This window comes from Suricata suricatta, chromosome 17, assembly GCF_006229205.1.
Source record: "Suricata suricatta isolate VVHF042 chromosome 17, meerkat_22Aug2017_6uvM2_HiC, whole genome shotgun sequence".
Lineage (NCBI taxonomy): Eukaryota > Metazoa > Chordata > Mammalia > Carnivora > Herpestidae > Suricata > Suricata suricatta.
The window spans coordinates 26,495,275-26,514,453 of NC_043716.1; the positions used below are offsets into that span (position 1 = coordinate 26,495,275).

The 19,179-nt window shown below is 35.7% G+C and overlaps 1 protein-coding gene across 5 annotated transcripts in view; it reads right to left on the reverse strand.

The window, feature by feature from the left end:
- Positions 1 to 6,485: 6,485 nt before the first annotated feature.
- RAD51C (RAD51 paralog C) overlaps positions 6,486 to 19,179 on the reverse strand; it is a 31,411-nt gene continuing 18,717 nt past the window's right edge. For 4 of the 5 annotated variants that reach the window (XM_029928746.1, XM_029928743.1, XM_029928745.1 and 1 more), the window contains 4 exons: positions 16,994 to 17,060; positions 15,869 to 15,929; positions 9,053 to 9,113; positions 6,486 to 7,599 (listed from right to left, as the gene is read on the reverse strand). In XM_029928746.1, the coding sequence (XP_029784606.1) occupies positions 7,477 to 7,599; positions 9,053 to 9,113; positions 15,869 to 15,929; positions 16,994 to 17,060 (312 nt within the window). In that variant the 3' untranslated portion in view covers positions 6,486 to 7,476. The remainder of the gene's footprint in view (positions 7,600 to 9,052; positions 9,114 to 15,868; positions 15,930 to 16,993; positions 17,061 to 19,179) is intronic. The other variant, XM_029928744.1, reaches the window with a different exon arrangement.

Genomic DNA, 19,179 nt, shown 5'->3' on the forward strand with positions numbered 1-19,179 from the left:
TTATTAATTAAAAATTTTTTTAATTGGTAGGACATGTTTCCATGAGTTCTTGAGCCCTCCTTTTTTTTTTTTTTTTTTTTACTTATTCTTTGAGAGAGAGAGAGAGACAGCACGAGTGCTGGAGGGGTAGAGAGAAAGAGAATCCCAAGCAGGCTCTGCATCATCAGCACAGAGTGCAATATGGGGCTCAAACTAACAAATTGTGAGATCATGATCAGAGCAAAATCAAGAGTTGGATACTTAACTAACTAAACCACCCAGGCCCTTCTGAGAGGACCCAACTTTTATATTCTCATAAAACAGGCTACACATAAAATCATTATCAGAGTAATGGTGTTTAAAAACACACTTCTTTGGAATGCTTGGATGGCTCAGTGGGTTAAGCCTCTAACTTCAGCTCAGGTCATGATCTTGAGGTTTGTGAGTTCAAGCCCTGTGTGGGGCTCTGCACTGACAGCTCAGAATATGTAGCCTGCCTCACATTCAGTGTCTCCCTCTCTCTCTGTGCCTCCCCCACTCACACTCTGTCTCTAAGATAAATAAACATTTAAAAAATTTTTAAATAATAAATAAAAATTCACATCTTCTATACATAATGAGAGTCAAATGGATAGTGAGACTCAAATGTATAGCTGAAGCACATAAAGGCCAATGTCAATGGTGAAGTAAATCTGAAAACAAAGAATTATACCATGGTCAAAAATACATGAAATCTTGTCAACATGTTTTATGCCAAAATCAGTTCTGAGGGAGCAAAATGTTCTGTAAATTTTTAACAGTAACAGTAAATTTAGGCACTGACGTTAACTAAAAATACATATTATGAACAGCCAGCTTCTCTTCTGCAACTCAGTGTTTTTTTTTAAAGCAATAGAACATTTCAACATTATGTCTAAAACTGAAATGCAATGTATTGGAATAAAAATCTTAGTATTATTGATTTTTAAAGTAAAAAAATATGTAAATGTCAGTCTTTTCCATACTTTTTAGTATTGCTCATTTAAAGTGTATATTTAATAATGCCCTAACAAAAACAGAAACCACAAAATTTCTAACAAAAATTTACAATCATTTAGTTCTGTCATGTTTTATAAATAAGAGAAAGGCATAAGAAAATAAAGGTGCCAAAATTGATATGGCTTATTAATGTCTCAGATGAAATTAGAATGCAAGTCTTTTGACTCAGCCTGTTCTCTCTACCACACTATAACCTGATCACTGGTAACTAGATATAAACATTTTAGTAGGAACATTATTAACAACAACAAAAACAGGAATTAGAAAATAAAAGTAGCTGATCTAAGAAATGAAAGTTAAATTTATTATGGTTAAAATTTAAGCTAGTAGGAACAATTTGAAAAATTCCAAAGACAAATCAACTGTCCCAAACTCAATAAGCAATAAGTCAATATAACAAAAAGTGTTACTCATATAAATTTATAAACTATTCAATCACTATTAGAAATAACCCAAATGTCCATCAAGAGATGAGTGAATAAGCAAAATGTGGTATATACATACAATGGAATATTGTTCAGCCATAAAAATGACTGAAGTTCTTGTACATGCTACAACATGATCTTGAAAACATTATGCCAAGTGAAACAAACCAGGCACAAAAGTAAAAAGGTTGCATGATTGCACTTATATAAAATTAGTACAGGGACGCCTGGATAGCTCAGTCGGTTAAGCCATCAACTCTTGGTTTCAGCTCAGGTTGTGATCCCAGGGTCGTGGGATCAAGCGTTGAGTCAGGGTTCATGCTGAGTGTGGAGCCTAATTAATACTTTCTGTCTCTCTCTGTGTCCCTCTCGCCACCTCTCAAATAAAAATGCATACATAAATAAAAAATAAAAATAAAATGCATACAGTAGGCAAATTAGAAATGGAATAGATTAGAAATTATCAGGAGCTTGGGGGGAGGCTATGTGTAGAATGGTCAATTCTTGCTTCAACAATAGAGTTTCTGTTTGGGTGATGAAATTTTAGAAATATTGATGACTTATACAACACTGTGCATGCAGTTAATGCATGAATTGTACACTTAAAAATGGTTAAAATAGTAAATTTTATATCTATTTTATCACAATTTTAAAAAGTAAAAAAAAAAAAAATTGGGGACACCTGGCTGGCTCAGTCCAAGAGCACATGACTCTTAATCTCAGGGTTCTGAGTTCGAGCCTCACATTGGGTGTAGTGCTTACTAAAAAATAATAAAAAATAAAAAGTAAAAAAAAATTCCAATACCACCATTAAATTATATATAATTTATAATAATAAACATGCATTCTATGCATGACAAGTATTTTTTTTAATGTTTTATTTATTTTTGATACAGAGAGAGACAAAGCATGAGAGGGGGAGGGTCAGAGAGAGAAGGAGACACAGAACTGGAAGCAGGCTCCAGGCTCTGAGCTAGCGGTCAGCACAGAGCCCGACGCGGGGCTCGAACCCACGAACGTGAGATCTGACCTGAACCGAAGCCGGAGGCTCAACCGACTGAGCCACCCAGGTGCCCCGCATGACAAGTATTTTTATCTGACCATTAGAAAAACAGAATTAAAAAACAATCTTATTATTAAATTTATTTATTTTGAGAGAGAGAAACAGTGCGAGCAAGGGGAGGGGCAGAGAGAGAGGGAGACCCAGAATCTAAAGCAGGTTCCAGGCTCTGAGCTGTTAGCACAGAGCCTGACACAGGGCTCAAACCTACAAGCTGTGAGATCAAGACCTGAGCCAAAGTCAAGATACTTAGCCAACTGAGTCACCCAGGCATCCCAGAGAAACAGAATTTCTTCTAAACCTTATTTAAAATACTTATTCATTCAACAAGTAGTTGTTAAATGTGTATATGTGTTAAGGCTTTGGATGGATGGATGGATGGATGGGAGAAGGAATGGAAACAGACAGGCCAGCCTATCCCATCTACCTTACAGAGTTGCTCTGAGGATCAAGTTAAATGATATAAAGGTATTCAAAATCATAAGGCACTATACAAATTCAAGCTAAAAGTTATAATACTCTGGGGAAAAAATACTTTAAAAAAGGATAAACTTATAAAATCAGAAAGAAATACCTTAGAAAAAACCTACTGTGGAGGCTATAGTAACACTGGAAAAGTGTTTATTATGTGCTTGAAAATAAAATGTGTGCTGATTTTAATATGTAAAAAAAAAAAGAAAAAATCTACTGCATGTTTGAAATATTGCAGATTTATGCATTAAAGATATTAGTGGGATTATCTCTGTGGTTTCCTCTAGCAATAAGTCTATAATCACTGCATCGAAATGTTAAGCTTCTATCCTGAAAACAAAACAAAAATCATGAGTTAGGTTGTCTGAGCTTTTAATTCTATACCTTATTATATTTTATACGTTTAATAACTTTTTTGAAATCAAATTTATTTTCCAAGTCCATTGACATGGAAAAGGTTTCTCAAAGAAGAGCAAATTCTGAATTGCTAGGATTTGTTTACTTTCCCCAGAATGAGTAATTTTTAAAGTATTAATGGCCTGTGTTGTGCTAACTGTGGCCACGGCACTGCAAAACATGGAACTGACATAACAAATATCATGGAAATGTTTTCTTTGTGTGTGTGCAAATATATCAATGTGTATACATGAATTACCAGAAAGAGTGATCAGAGCAATGGCATTTAAACGGAGAAAAAGCTGGGGTGGGGGCGCCTGGGTGGCTCAGTCCATTGAATGTCTGACTCTGGATTTCAGCTCAGATCATGATCTCTTGCAGTTAGTGCAGAGCCTGCCTGGGATTCTCTCTGCCCCTTCTCTGCTCACTCTCTCTCTCAAAATAAAGAAACTTAAAAAAATAAAAATAAAAGGAGTAAAAGGCAATATACATCTTTTGGATTTACCACACTGCCTAACCCCAAAATGAAAGATGGATGGTGAGACTTTTAACTAATTTACTGGTAGCATTAGGTGGCAAATACATATAAATTGTGGAATGATAGATATTCTATCACATCATGAGTTAAAAACAGAAGACTGCAGGAAAATTTCATACTTACGGATATTTTATAATTAAGAAAGACTAATAGTCCTAAAAAAAAAAAAGCTTTCAAAACGCTAAGGAACTTTTTGTATCCTTTTATATAGATATAGGTATACAGATAAATACAGATATAGCTCCTCCTTCATTCCCATAGGAATAACTATCTATGAAAACAGTTAAAAACTGGCAATAAGTCTGTGTCCACGCTTTTCAAACTTTTGTGTCTATTTATCACCTAAAGACCATTATTTCTTGAATCATGTTACCAAATGAAGTGAGAGGCTGAATGGCTCCCCCAAAACATTTACAACCTAATCCTAAAATTTGTGAATGCTAATTTACATGCCAAAAGGGCCTTTGCAGATGTGATTAAGGGCCTTGAGATAGGGAAATTATCCTGGATTATCTGACTAGGGCCTAAATGTAATCACAAGTGTCCTTACAAAAAGAAGACAGAACACAGAGTTGGAAAAAGGCAATTGAGACAGACTGGAAACAGAGAGACTGGAAGATGCTACACTGCTGTCTTTGAAGATGGGCTATGAGCCAAAGAATTCAGGCAGTCTCCAGCAGCTAGAAAAGGCATGAAAATGGATTTTCCCTAGACCCTCCAAAAGGAATACAGGCCTGCCGACACCTTGGTTTTAGCCCTGTGAAACTGAGTTCAGACTCCAGAACTGTAAAATAATAAATCTGTGTTCTTTTAATCTGTGGTAATTTTTTACAGCAGCAACGAAAAATACAAATCATAATTTCAATTTTTTAAAAATGTTTATCCATTTATTTTTGAGAAAGAGCAGGGGCAGAGGGGCAGAGAGAATCCCAAGCAGGCGTGGCACTGTCAGTACAGAGTCCCACGTGGGGCTCAAAACCACAAACATGACCTGAGATGAAACCAAGAGTCAATTAACCAGCTGAACCACCCAGGTGCCCCCATAATTTCAATTTCTTTTTTTTCTTAAACATTTTTTTGTGTTTTATTCATTTTTGAGAGAGAGAGAGAGAGAGAGAGAGAGAGAGAGAGAGAGAGAGAGACAGTGCGAGCAGGGGAGGGTCAGAAAGAGAGGAAGACACAGAATCCGAAGCAGGCTCCAGGCTCTGAGCTGTCAGCACAGAGCCCGACGTGGGGTTCGAACTCACAAACCATGAGATCATGACCTGAGCCAAAGTCGGACACTCAACCGACTGAGCCACCCAGGCGCCCCTTCAATTTCTTTAAAAAAGGAACTTGTATGCTTGTTAGAAGCATTGTTTATAACTCTTAAACTATAGTAATAACTAAAATTCCAAAAACAACTTTAAAATTATGCACAACCATTAAAAACTATCAAAAAAATTATGTGCAACACAAGAGTACCCATTAGGCTCTTTAAAAAGCAGGTAAAGATTTTTAAAAAATTTTATGTGTACATATTTTAAATTTCCTAGATTGCTACAGACTGAATTTTCATCCCAAAATTCATGGGTCAAAGCCCTACCCTCCAGCATGACTATATTTTGAGATAGAGCTTTGGGAAGGTAATTAATGTTAAATGAGGTCATAAAGTGAAGTCCTAATCTGATAGGACTGGTGGTCTTGTAAGAAGACAGAGAAAGATCTCTCCATGCACATTCATCAATAAAGGCCTTGTGAGCACTCAGAAAGTAGATGGCTGTCTACAAGCAAGGAAGAGAGGCTTCACCAGAACCAGACATGTGGGCACACTGATCTTGGACTACTAGCCTCTAATACTGTGAGAAGATTCTGTTGCTTAAGTTTATGGCATTTTGTTATTGCAGCCCAACCAGACTAAGATTTAAGTACATTATACTTATAAGTAGAATAACAATGATCTTTTTAGCAAAAGCAACAACTCTGAAAGGCTATTTACATAAAGTTTATTTAAAAAGAATAGCACATGCACAAAAAAGTTACAACCAAAAGAAATACACTTGGCTTTGTCTACATCCTGGGTCCTATAGTTCTTTACAGTGTTATGATGCTTTATAAAAAGAGATTCCTATAGTTCTGACCCCTAGTAACACTGATATTTAAATGTCACTAATAACCCCCTCACTGTCTTGATTTTATGATTAGAGCATAGAGAATATAAAACAATGGGTAATTTTTTATGACTGCATTGATAATAAAAATAGATACCTTAATATAGACCTCAAAATTAATTATAATCAGTCATCCTACACTCAAATAGTCATTTGAAATTAGTCTTCTATAATTAGGATGACCTTATGCCTGATTTGCCTGGGATAGTCCTGGTTTATGTCCAGTGTCCTGGTGTAATTGTTACCAGTGTCTAATTTCATTCTCAAAAAAGTCTTGGGGCACCTGGGTGGCTCAGTCAGTTAAGTGTCGGACTTTGGCCCAGGTCATGATCTCACAGTTCGTGGGTTTGAGCCCCGCACTGGACTCTGTGCTGACAGCTAGCTCAGAGCCTGGAGTCTGCTTCGGATTCTATGTCTCTTCTCTCTGACCTTCCCCTGCTCATGCTCTGTCTCTTAAAAATAAATAAAACACTAAAAAAAATTTTTGTTAAATTTTATAAATTTAGTGTTCACTCTGGGAGAGGAAATGCCAATTGCCACTAAAATGTGGAGAACATGGTTGTCACAGTATATAGTATCCAATTATTTAAATAATTCTCTTCCGTTGGGAACCACAGTAAATCTGTGAATGAATTGAAAAGTACTAAGAAGAATCAGGTGCCAAAACATTTTTAGATGATTTTAAAAACATTCAAGAATCCAAATTTTTAAGTTATTCAAACAGTGTTAAGATTATTCAAAGGAAAATGTCAATACATCTAGAATTCTAGAATGGATCACACCGTATTTAAAAAATGTAGAAATAAATAACTGTGAGTTTATCAACTTGACTATTCTGGAAGATGTATATTCTAGACAATTTCTAGATAGGGTAATAGCTCTAAAGTCCTTCCCTTAACATTATCAAATAACATTAAATATACAAATGGCTTAGATCACATTGGTCATCTAAAGTTTATATCCTACTATTAAAACCGAATACAATAATATGCTGACTCATGGTGCTGGCTTTTCATTATAATAACAAATCATTTCTAAGAATTATGAAAACTACATTTGAAGAGAACAAAATAGGAATGTGAAAAAAATTTTCTTCTTAGGGTTTTCTAGGCAATTAGCAAAAGAGGAAAAAAACAGTCTGAATGGTAGATTCAGATTGGCCACATGAGATCAGCTTTCCACATCTGCAAAAATACAATACCTGTATCGTCTCTGCTGAATGTTACTAAAAATGAAAATGGGCCAAAATATAATTGTAAAACTGCTTTTGAAAAATTCAGAGTATCATACTCATTACATGTTTTTCACATTCACTTCCTATGCTCTTGATTCATACATCCCATAGTGTTAATATTTTAAAGTAATGAGTCTACTACTTTGTATACATTACACGTCACAGCATCAATACATATGTATACTTTAAGACTGGTCTTTGGATTCCTGTTCTTCCTCTGATTCTCGTGACCGTTTCCGGGAATTCAATGAATCTTCTGATTGCAAAGAACATGCAGGAGCAACAACAGCATCTCTAAATCCCTGAGGCTGGAAAATGAAAAAATATACAAGTATGCATTAAGAACACCTAAAATAACAATTGGTCTTCCAAATACTTTTAATTGATAAGACAGCTACTTTATTGAGACAGAAGTTACCAACCACTGTGAATGAAGAAGTTACACTTCATGATTAGGTGTTCAAACCAGAGCTGTACTAGAGTATTTTATATCTAGAGTGTTTTATATATGTAAGCGTGTATTTACTTATACATTCATATATACACATACAGAGAACAGTTCATTATAAAAATGTACTCTAAAAGACAATCCTTTTATTTATTTATGTTTATTTTTTTATTTTTTGTTTATTTTTTAAAGAATGAGAGAGAGACAGAGCACAAACAGGGGAGAGACAGAGACAGAGGAAGTCACAGAACCCGAAGCAGGCTCCAGGCTCTGAGCTACCAGCACCAAGCCTGAAGCGGGGCTTGAACTCACTAACCATGAGATCATGACCTGAGTGGAAGCTGAACACTTAACCAACTGAGCCACCCCTAAAAGACAATCCTAACAAACGTTATGGTGGCTCTATTGGAAGGGATAAAAGGAAGTAATATGTGTTAATTACTGAGGTGCTTTACAAATTATTTTCACAATTAAATAAAGTTTTCCAATTAGGATACTTTATTTTTTTTTAATTTTTAGTGTTTTATTTACTTCTGAGAGCGATGAGGGAGGGAAGGGTGGAGGGAAAGAAAGGAAGAAAGCATGAGCAGAAGAAAGACAGAGAGAGGAAGACACACAATCCGAAGCAGGCCAGGCTGAGCTGTCAGCACAGAACCCAAACCGGGACTCAAACCCATGAACTGCGAGATCATGACCTGAGCCGAAGTTGGATGCTTAAACAACTGAGCCACCCAGGTGCTCCTCCAGTTAGGATACTTTAAATGAATCTAGGTAGTACAAAGACTAAATCGATAATTTATAATCTCTAGTTCTGTTTTTGTCCTTAAAAATGAGATGCCAAGAATATATCTGGCTCAACACTACTGATAAATATGCACATTTCAGCCAAAAAAGTGTGTTCTATGATTTTAAATTACAGGAAAATTAACATTTTAAAGCAAGATATATTTGGTGGCTATGATAGATCTATAATATCTACAGATTAAAATGAGTAGTGTTAGTATTTTTTCTTGGAAAATCTTTAACAACTTTCACTTAAAAAATTTTTAATATCCTGACATTACATATGGCATGGAACACACTAGCCTACAAATCAGTATTTCCTCTGTTCTTAAGAATAAATTTCAGTCCAATTGTGACTAGAATATTCTGTATACATACTACTATTTTGGGGATAATGTTCTAAGCATCAAAAGCTGTCCTCAAATATGCTTGCTGCCTACAGGAGTTAACAGAAGCAATTTGTAAATGCTCTCTTCAGATAATTACTGCCTACCAACACCAAAATCCCACTCAAATCAAATAATACTGACTGTGATTTGAAACAGTACTGTAGATTCCTTCTGGCTTGGTGATTTGCACAATGTTGCCAACCTGCTTAGAGAAAAAAAATAAATATACACAAACACATGATCTTAATTAATTAGTTTAGATGACTGATTTAATAATTTAAATTTATAGTTTTTCCTTACAATTCTATTGTTTCATTATTTAAGGACACATAAAGCAGAAAGCAAAGAAATATCAAAAATACTTCCTTTAATCAATAGCTATATGTATGTATATATAATTATCATATATAATAACAATAGTCTTGTTTACGTAAGTGGAATTTAAGCAACCTAAAAGTCCAGTGACTAATTCAAATAATTTTCTACATGACAAAATACTATTGAAGTCTAAGAAAATGTGGAAGAAAATATTTAATGAGATAGGAAAATATTAATAATATGTTAAGTAAAAGTTATGCTGTAAGATCCCACATTTATGAATAAGTATGTAAATACACACACATAGGAAAATTAGTAGAAGACCACAGTCAAAGAGTTAAGTTGTTATTATAGGATAAAGGGAGGGGGTTGTTTATATTTTTCCAACTTTCTGTAGTAATCATGTATTTTTTGTGTTATGATGGAAGTAATAAAACAATTTCTTGGGAGATAAATGAGGAACACATACTCATACTAATCCAAATAAGCAAGGAAGACACAGTCTCTCAAAATGATTACATCCAGAAGAATTACTGTCATGACAAGAACAAGGTCTGTTTAGGCAGAATTTTTAAAAAAATTTAGTGTTTATTTATTTTTGAGAGAGAGACAGATCTCGAGCAGGAGAGGGACAAAGAGAGGGAGACACAGAATCTGAAGTACCTCCAGGCTTTGAACTACAGCACAGATCTCAACGCAGGGCTTGAACCCACAGATCAAAAGATCACGACATGAGCTGAAGTCGGACGCTTAACTGACTGAGCCACCCAGACAACCCTGTTTAGGTAGAATTTTATTATGTACTATATAGCAAAGTAATATAAAACTAAAAGCTGAAAGTAGTTAGAAATAAAATTCTAAGGTCTTATTAACTTTGCTCAAATACTGTAATAACAAACAAATATAAGCAAAAGGTTTTACTTTATTATTAAAAATTTTTTTAATTAAGTAAACTCTATGCCCAATTTGGGACTCAAACTCATGACCCCAAGATCAAGAAGCACAGGCTACACCGACTTAGCCAGCCAGGCGCCCTAAGCAAAAGTTTTAAAAGCAAAAACTTTTAAAGTCCCATTTAAAATCACTGTAAAACTGATATAACTTATTCACAATAGGCAAAAGACAGAAACCCAAGAGCCTGACAGGTGAATGGAAACATAAAATATGGTTTCTATGTACAATGGAATATTATTTAGTCTTAAGGAAAGAAATTCTTGTCACGTGTTATGATGAACATTGGAAACTATGCTATGTGAAAAAAGGCCAGTCACAATAGGACAAATATTGTATCATTTCATTTATATGAGAGGCCTAGAGTAGTCAAATTCATAGACAGAATGTAGAATGGTGGTTGCCACAAGCTGATGGAAGAGCCGAATAGGGAGTTCATGTTTAATGGGAACAGTTTCAGTTGGGGAAGATGGAAAAGCTGTGGAGATGGATGACTGCACAATAATGTGAATGTACTTCATGCCACTAAGCCATACATTTAAATGGTAAAAATGATGAATTTTATGGTATGTATGATTTAGTACAATTTTATTTAAAAAAATTTTTTTAAGTAAGCTCTGTGCCCAACATGGAGCTTGAACTCACAACCCCAAAATCAAGAGTGGCATGCTCTACCAACTAAGCCAGGTGGATGCCATACAATTTACTATAATTTTAAAAAATGGGTATAAATGCACAAATTGCAGTTTCTAACTTAGAGAAAAATCATAAGCTCTCAGAGTTAAAAGGTTCATTAACATCCATACAATATAATGTTGATTTTTCTTTCTTTTTTTTACTGGCTGCTTGGGAGTTTATTTTCTACCTGATGCAAGGCACAAGGTTACAAGGTGTGCCAAGATGCCTTGTGTGTGGCTTGGAGAGTAAAAAGTGGGGTTCTTTCAACTTCCTTTTTGGTGTTTTGCAGTTTTGATATAAAAGAACCCAACTGGAGGGGAAGAATGAGTAGGGGTTCTGATATGAACTTAGGGTCTCCTGAAGCCTGGTGGCTGGCAGTGGCCACTCAGGGCTACGGCCCAGTGTTGACTTTGCCAAGCTGGCCACCAGGCTGGTTTCTCATGGCTTCCGGAGCCAAGTCACAGGTGATCATGTCATTGGTGGCGTGGGGATTCCAACACTGTAGCCATGAGCAAGGACAGCAGACTTCCTGAAAAAGAAGCTTGCTCACCAGTGACCCAAGTCAGCCTTGAGGAGACCAGGGTGGTAAGGGATGGCTTCCCCAGGATACTCTGCACTTATGCAGGACCTGTTACTGGAAGTGGAACCCTCGAGGCACCAGTAATTGTCACGGATGGCCACGAGCGAGCCACTGGAAAGAATAGCTGCCATGCTGGTGCGTGTAGGCTGATGAAAACTTTGGCAGCGGCCCCTTTTGGACCTTAGTGTGCAATCCAAAGTGGCAGGGATGGGGACACTAGGACACAGAACCCATTGCAGAGGAAGCCACAGAAGGCCACTCTTCGACTGAGGTCTAATTTGTTTTCAAAGAAAATTCAAAAAGGACATCTTGGTTTATGATCTTCAAATTTTGAAATTGCCCCTCTACTCAGGCACAATTCAAAAAAGAAGAATCAGAGACCACAGTCCATTAGCTTAATGCCTTAGGTTTGTACTTTTAGGACAAAAATGGCAGAATCCAAAATGCCATGTACTCTGTAATTACAATTGTACAAAAAATGAAGTAATTGCTGAGTAATATGTAATATAAGAATAGTGTTAGGGACTGAGATTATAAATTTTTACAATGCTTCAGAGTTGATAATTCTGTCTTTAATACAAAATATAACAGAAGAATTGGGGCACCTGGCTGGCTCAGTTGGTAGACCATGGGATTCTTTTATTTTTATAATTTTTTTAACATTTATTTATTTTTGAAAGACAAAGAGAAACAGAGCATCAATGGGGGAGGGGCAGAGAAAGAGAGGGAGACACAGAACCCAAAGTAGGCTCCAGGCTCTGAGTTGTCAGCACACAGCTCAATGCAGGACTCGAACCCACGAACCGTGAGATCGTGACCTGAGCTGAAGTCAGATGCTTAACCAACTGAGCCACCCAGGCCCCTTGAGCATGAGATTCTTGATCTCTGGGTCATGAGTTAGAGCCCCACTCCGGGCACTGAGATTACTTAAAAAAAATAAATAAATAAAGTTAAAAAAATATATATATATACATATATACACATAGAAAAATAGAGATGTGGTGTATTTTAACCTGTCTTGTTAAAAATTCATTCTCTTTTTGATTCAATAAAACAAAAATTAGCTAACCTGAAAAATTATTATCTAAATAACCTCATGTCACCATATGTCCAAAAAGATACCCAATACATCTGAATTTTCTCAGAAAATTATTAAAAAGTAAATGAGCTTTTAAGAAGCATTTACATGCTTATTAAAAATCCTAAAGTGGGCATTAAATATTCAGGGTGAAAATTTTCCTCAAATTTCTAGGTAAAAATAAAATTTTGTATTTCATATCTGCAACTCAAGAGATCTTTTTAAACAACAAACTAAACCAAAGAATCACTTGGCTCATGGCCCCAGCTAAGATGAAGCTTAACATATGGCTGAACTACACAGTTTGGGTCAGGAAGGAATAAGACAGAAGCACAATTTGTGCTCTAAAGCTGAGCACACATATGAAACACTGTGTGGGGGTGTTGATGTATTACTCCACTGCACCACCAAATCTTCCTGGCAAAAAGTGATATAATTCTGAACAATCTCAGCCTCATATTATCATGAATATGAAATGTGGAGGAAATCCCACACAATATACAAGACAGAGGTAAAAGTATTTATTTGAATAACTGTTGGAATGTTATTTCATTGTTAGAGGGTAAAAGAGGTTTCTGGTAAAAGATGGGAACTGAAACATAAAACAGGACACTTCAGTTCAATTCTCAATATAAATTTGGCTAGTCAAGGTTTTTATAGTTTTCTACTCTAATTGGAAGTGTTCATTTTTATAACTATTTTTCCCCAGTGTGAATTTCTATTTTCATCCTTTCAAGATAAACTAAATTTTAAAACACATACAAGACTTCATGCAACTTTTATGACTTAAAGATAACTGGTTTCAATGAAGGACAAAACTAATTCTATTAAATGAGGTTAACTTATTTTGATCATAATAAAGTATGCACATTACTTATCATATATCTCCAGCTAGGGAGAAAAACGATAAGAGCTATACTTTCAGATTTGCTAGCAATCAACACAATACTATAATTACATTCTAGAAAGAGCAATTATAGGAAAATAGACTATTATAGAATCAGCTATAAAACTTGAATACTACTACTTATTTCACAGTTATTTGGAAAACAAAATGAAGTACTATATATGCATACACATACAATACTTAGTACAATAAAGGACAGTTAATAAATATTCAATAAATTGTAGCTATTATTTACTACTTAATCTTTCAGGGCAGCCTTGGTCTTCTAACTTCTATGAAGGTAGAGATCCTTCAAAGAGTTTTTGAAGGGATTAATGAAGGGAAATGTTGTATATAAAAACTGCCCTGTTAAATACCTAGCGTAAGCAAGTAGTCACTAAAATTATATTCTAGGATATAGAAAAAACTTATGGGACAGATTTCCCTGTCTAATTCACTGTCAAGTGTTCTACACCATTCTCCAATTTCTTGGAAAGGATCAGTAAGAAGCTGGAAGTCATAAAATGGCTAACTCCTAAAAAGTAAGCATAATTTTCTAATCTCACGGATACCTAACCAATGCTAACTTGTACAATTTGACAAAGAAGCCAAACATCTCCTTCTGATGAGTGCATTAAAAGATAAAACATCTTGAGGGCACATGGGTGGCTCAGTCAGTTAAGCATCTGACTTCAGCTCAGGTAATTATCTCACAGTTAATGAGTTTGAGCCTTGCGTAGGGTTCTGTGATACAGAGCCGGTGCCTGCTTTGGATTCTGTGTCTCCCTCTCTTTTTGACCCTCCCCTGCTCGAGCTCTCTCTAAAAAATAAACAAACATTAAAAAAAAAAAGATGAAACATCTTAAAAAACAAAAGACCCCAAACAAAAAGATGAAACATCTTGCTTTCTTGTATTCTTTTTATTTTTTAGATGTATTCTATCAATGAATATTTAATATTAAAATAATAATAAAAGTAGGTGTTTAAAATGGGAATTCCTAAAAGCATTTAAACAGTGAGATGTTACAGAAAACCTAAATCTAGGAAAATATAAGTAATATCTTCATAAGATTCTCATCTGCAGAACTGTTGCCAAATCTTTACAGCAGAGTTAGTTGCTGAGGAAAGGATTACATTTGCGATCCAAAATACAATGACTTATTTATGGAATTGGAGGATGGAAGTTAATTGTAAAGCACTATGTAATATGGGGGAGGGGAAAGAGTTACCTGAGCTCTTTGGAAATGCCACTTTTTTCCCTTAAAAAATTTTTTTTGACATTTATTTTTGAGAGACAGAGCACAAGTGGGTAAGAGGGCAGAGAGAGAAAAGGAGACACAGAATCCAAAGCAGGCTCCAGGCTCTGAGCTGTCAGCACAGAGCCCGATGCAGGGCTCAAACTCACAAACCATGAGCTCATGACCTGAGCCGAAGTTGGACACTTAACTGACTGAGCCACCCAGGCGCCCCTGGAAATGCCATTTTTAAAACAGACACAAACCATGTGAATTAATTTCAAAAGATGTGTGTAAGAGTAATAAATTCTGCTATGAGCTCAGAGTTAAGTAAAACCTAATTTGGTCAGGCATTTTTTTTTCAGTTTAGAAAACAGAGAAATGTAGATAAATAACTAGACAATATCACTGACCAGATGTGATTTATATTTAAGCAACCCTTTTTTCCATCTTTGCCCACCTGCTATCTCAATTTCCCCCATTCATTATAGCATTTCCAAACGAAGTTCTCTTGGTTATACCAATTAATCTCAAAGTAGAGAGGCTGCATAAATCTGACATTTCTAGAAGTGTAGAATAAAAGATTCCACAGCTTTCATTTGCCTATTTTAAAGAAAATGAAAGCTGGTTTGTTCACTTGCTCAGCAGCTTTAAAAACAAATACAAAGGTTTCGTGCTGCCATAGCTTTATTTTAAAGAACAATACTTGTGAAAGGCAGGTTAAATAACTGGATAACAAAAGTAGGATAGCAAACTACAAAAGAAAACAAAAATAGACACAATTTCATACAAGAAGTATATTAAGCACCTAAGTAAAACCATGTTTTTCCCCACATAAATTGGTCCTAAAGCTAACCTCAAAGTTTTCCTTTTGTCCTGATTTTATTCTTCTTTCAATTCCTTCTAGGAACAGAGAGTACCCACCTCCTTCTGCAAGGCTAATAAATGGTACTTGATTTCAAAGAGCTTTAGAAGGTAGCATTCCTCGGCCACCTACTCATTTCAGGTGCACCCCATCATTTAAATATTCCAAAGCACTTCCTATGTTAGCTAAATGTGCAGTTTAACAACATGTTTCTATGTTTTCTCTAGGTGATAGAGGACAAGGCAACAAAAACTTTAGTTCATGGGGGCACTGTAGATTTCATCCACTTGAGTAGATTTAAGAAAACATAACTGTCCAGTGTAATTAACTCAATATTCAAAATTATTAACTTGTTTCTATACTGACCTTTGCTTTTGGTCCCAATGAAAGATTAGCCGTATTGTAGCAGCATGTCCCCAACTTTCACCTAGTGGGAATAAGAACAGAACAACTGTATATTACCTTACTGACACAGTTGTAAGTCTTTCAGAATGCCTCTACCAAAACAGTTTTACTTTACCTAATTTAACAAGAATATACTTATACTTTCAAAAACCCTTTTATATGGGTAACAACCTAAGATTAATAGATTTTTACCTATGTATGGAAATAGTGCAGATCATTATCCTTTATTTGCTTTCAGAAAACTCTATAGTTTGAATCAACATATCTGTCAATCTTCTGTATCATCAGACCTACTAACATATATTTCTGGCTACCAGAAGAAAAGCAAAAACTGTGACAGAATATTCTTAAGAATTTAGTACAAAACAATCTCGAAACACTGTGTCCTAACAAAACCATGAGTGAGGTTAGGAAGAATCATAAGTCATTCACTGTACCATGATCTGTATTTAAGTGGATTCACCCTTCCTCCTGCCTAAGACCTTCTGAGGGCAAGAGTCATCATATGAATATTTATATGCTCAGTACCTGACATAATAGTTGCCAAATAGTAGATGCTCAATAAATGTTTGTTAAATAACTGAAAGGATGAGTCAGTGTCTAAGGGCACCATGCTCCATGCTCACTTGTGAGTAACAGATACAATCTCTGCTTTCATAGAACCTACAGTACTCAACAAGCATCAAATGAAAGAAGTAGAAAAAATGTGTTTAATAATAATAGGGGGTGACTGCGTGGTTCAGTGGATTAAGCATCTGACTCTTTCTCTGCCCTTCCCCAACTCGCGCACACTCTTTCTCTGTCAAAATAAATAAACTTTAAAAAATTTAAAAAACATTTTTTTAATGTTTTATTTATTTTTGATACAGAGAGAGACACAGCATGAGAGGGAGAGGGGCAGAGAGAGAAGGAGACACAGAACTGGAAGCAGGCTCCAGGCTCCGAGCTAGCTGTCAGCACAGAGCCTGACACGGGGCTCGAACCCACGAACGTGAGATCTGACCTGAGCCGAAGTCAGAGGCTTAACCGACTGAGCCACCCAGGCGCCCCCCAAAATGAAAAATTTTTATCTGATTAATTACCCACCTAATGCAGGAACCAGCAAGGCCTGAGTTCTATCAATCTTTGTTGTCATCTGATTAGTTAAGAGTACCTAAAAAAAGTGAGAAAATTAGGTGAGTCTCTCTCAAAAACTATCAAATAAATAGTTCTATGACTTTACTATTCTGAATATAACTTAAAGAAAAACATATGTAGGAAATGAAAACTTTTCTAATAAATTCTTAAAAATTTGCCCATTAAAATGAGTAGTTACCCGAAAACAGGTTTTATTGAACATAAACATTTTTAACAGACAAGAACAAAGTTCTAATTGTGAAAATGGAAGAATAAAAATATAATAAATGATACATAATACATAAAGGTCTAAAGAGACCATATATAAAAACTTAAAAACTAGGAGGATCAGAAAAACATCACTTTTAAAACTTAAGTTTTGGATAAGCCAATAAAAACCACTAGACCAACAGCAGCAATATCAATAGTGGCAATAAACATTTATTGAGTACTTAATACATAACAGAGCTATGCCAAATGCTTTACCTTCATTATCTTATTTAGCCTTCACAACTACTCCAAGAATGAAGTATTATTATTATTATTCCAGTTTATCACATGAGAAATCAGAAGCTTACAAAGACTGAGGTTTTTTTTAACCACTGTTGCCTTCTAGTATATATATATATATATATAATCAAAAGAGTGTGACATAATTAATAAATAACTCACTGTTTACCTCTTTAGGAAAAGACAAATATAGCATTGCCATTTCTGGTTTTACAAGAAAAAAAACTGAGGTAAAAATTATGAGAAAAGACCTAAAATCATAAAGAAAAGGAAAAAAATAAAACCCAGCACTCAGGTCAAATGACTCCAAATTATGACTATACTCATCTGCTGATAATAGATATAGGTGTTGCTTTATTCAAAGATGGCCCTCAAGGCTAAAAATATTACTAATTCTTTTGGATTAAATAGTGACCTACAGAAAAGATTCCATGTTTTTTTTGTTTTGTTTTTAATTTTTTTAATGTTTTATTTATTTTTGATTCAGAGAGAGATAGAGCATGGGAGGGGGAGGGGCAGAACCAGAAGGAAGCTCCAGACTCTGAGCTAGCTGTCAGCAGAGCCTGATGCGGGGCTCGAATCCATGAATATGAGATCTGACCTGAGCTGAAGTTGGAGGCTTAACTGACTGAGCCACCCAGGCGCCCCAGATTCCATGGTTTGAAGGAGAGAAATTTTATTTTATTCCGTTTGATATTTCTAATTTTCGGGACAGAGAGAGAAGGAGAGATGGGGGTTCAAAGCGGGCTCTGCATTGGGGCACCTGGGTGGCTCAGTCAGTTGAGCATTCAACTTTGGCTCAGGTCATGATCTTACAGTTTATGAGTCTGAACCCTGCATTGGGCTCTGTGCTGACAGCTCAGAGCCCAAAGCCTGCTTTAGATTCTGAGTCTCTCTCTCTCTCTCACTCCCTTCCCTGCTTGTGCTTTTTCTCTCTCTCTTTCAAATGTAAATAAACATTAAAAAATTTTAAGGAAAAAAAATACAAAAAAAACCACAAAAAACCCAAAGCAGGCTCTGCACTAAGAGAGCCTGATGCCAGACTTGAACTCAAGAACTGTGAGATCATGACCTAAGCCAAAGTCAGACACTTAACCAACTGAGCCAACCAGGCATCCCTGTATTTTTTAATTCCAGTAGAGTTAACATAGTGTTACATTAGCTTGAACAGTCATTCAACAATTCTATATATTACTCAGTGCTCGTCAAGATAAGTGTACTTTTTTAAATGTTTATTTTCAGAGATAGAGGGTGCACAGATGCAAGTGGGGGAGGGGCAGAGGACGGGGGAGAAAGAGAATCCAAGGAGGCTCCATGCTATTGGTGTAGAGCCCATCAGGGGGCTCTATCTCACTCACCTAGAGATGATGACCTCAGCCAAAAATCAACAGTCAGTAGCCCAACTGGCTGAGCCATCCAGACACCCCAAGATAAGTGTACCTTAATCACCTTATCCTATTTCACCCATCCCCCAACCCATGTCCCCTCGGGCAACCTTCTGTTTGTCCTTTATAATTAAGTGTTTTTTGGTTTGTCTCTTGATTTTTTCCTTTGTTCATTTGTTTCTTGAATTCCAAATGCGTGAAATCATAAGGTATTTGTCTTTTTCTGATTTCCCTTAGCGTTTATACTCTGTAAATCCATCC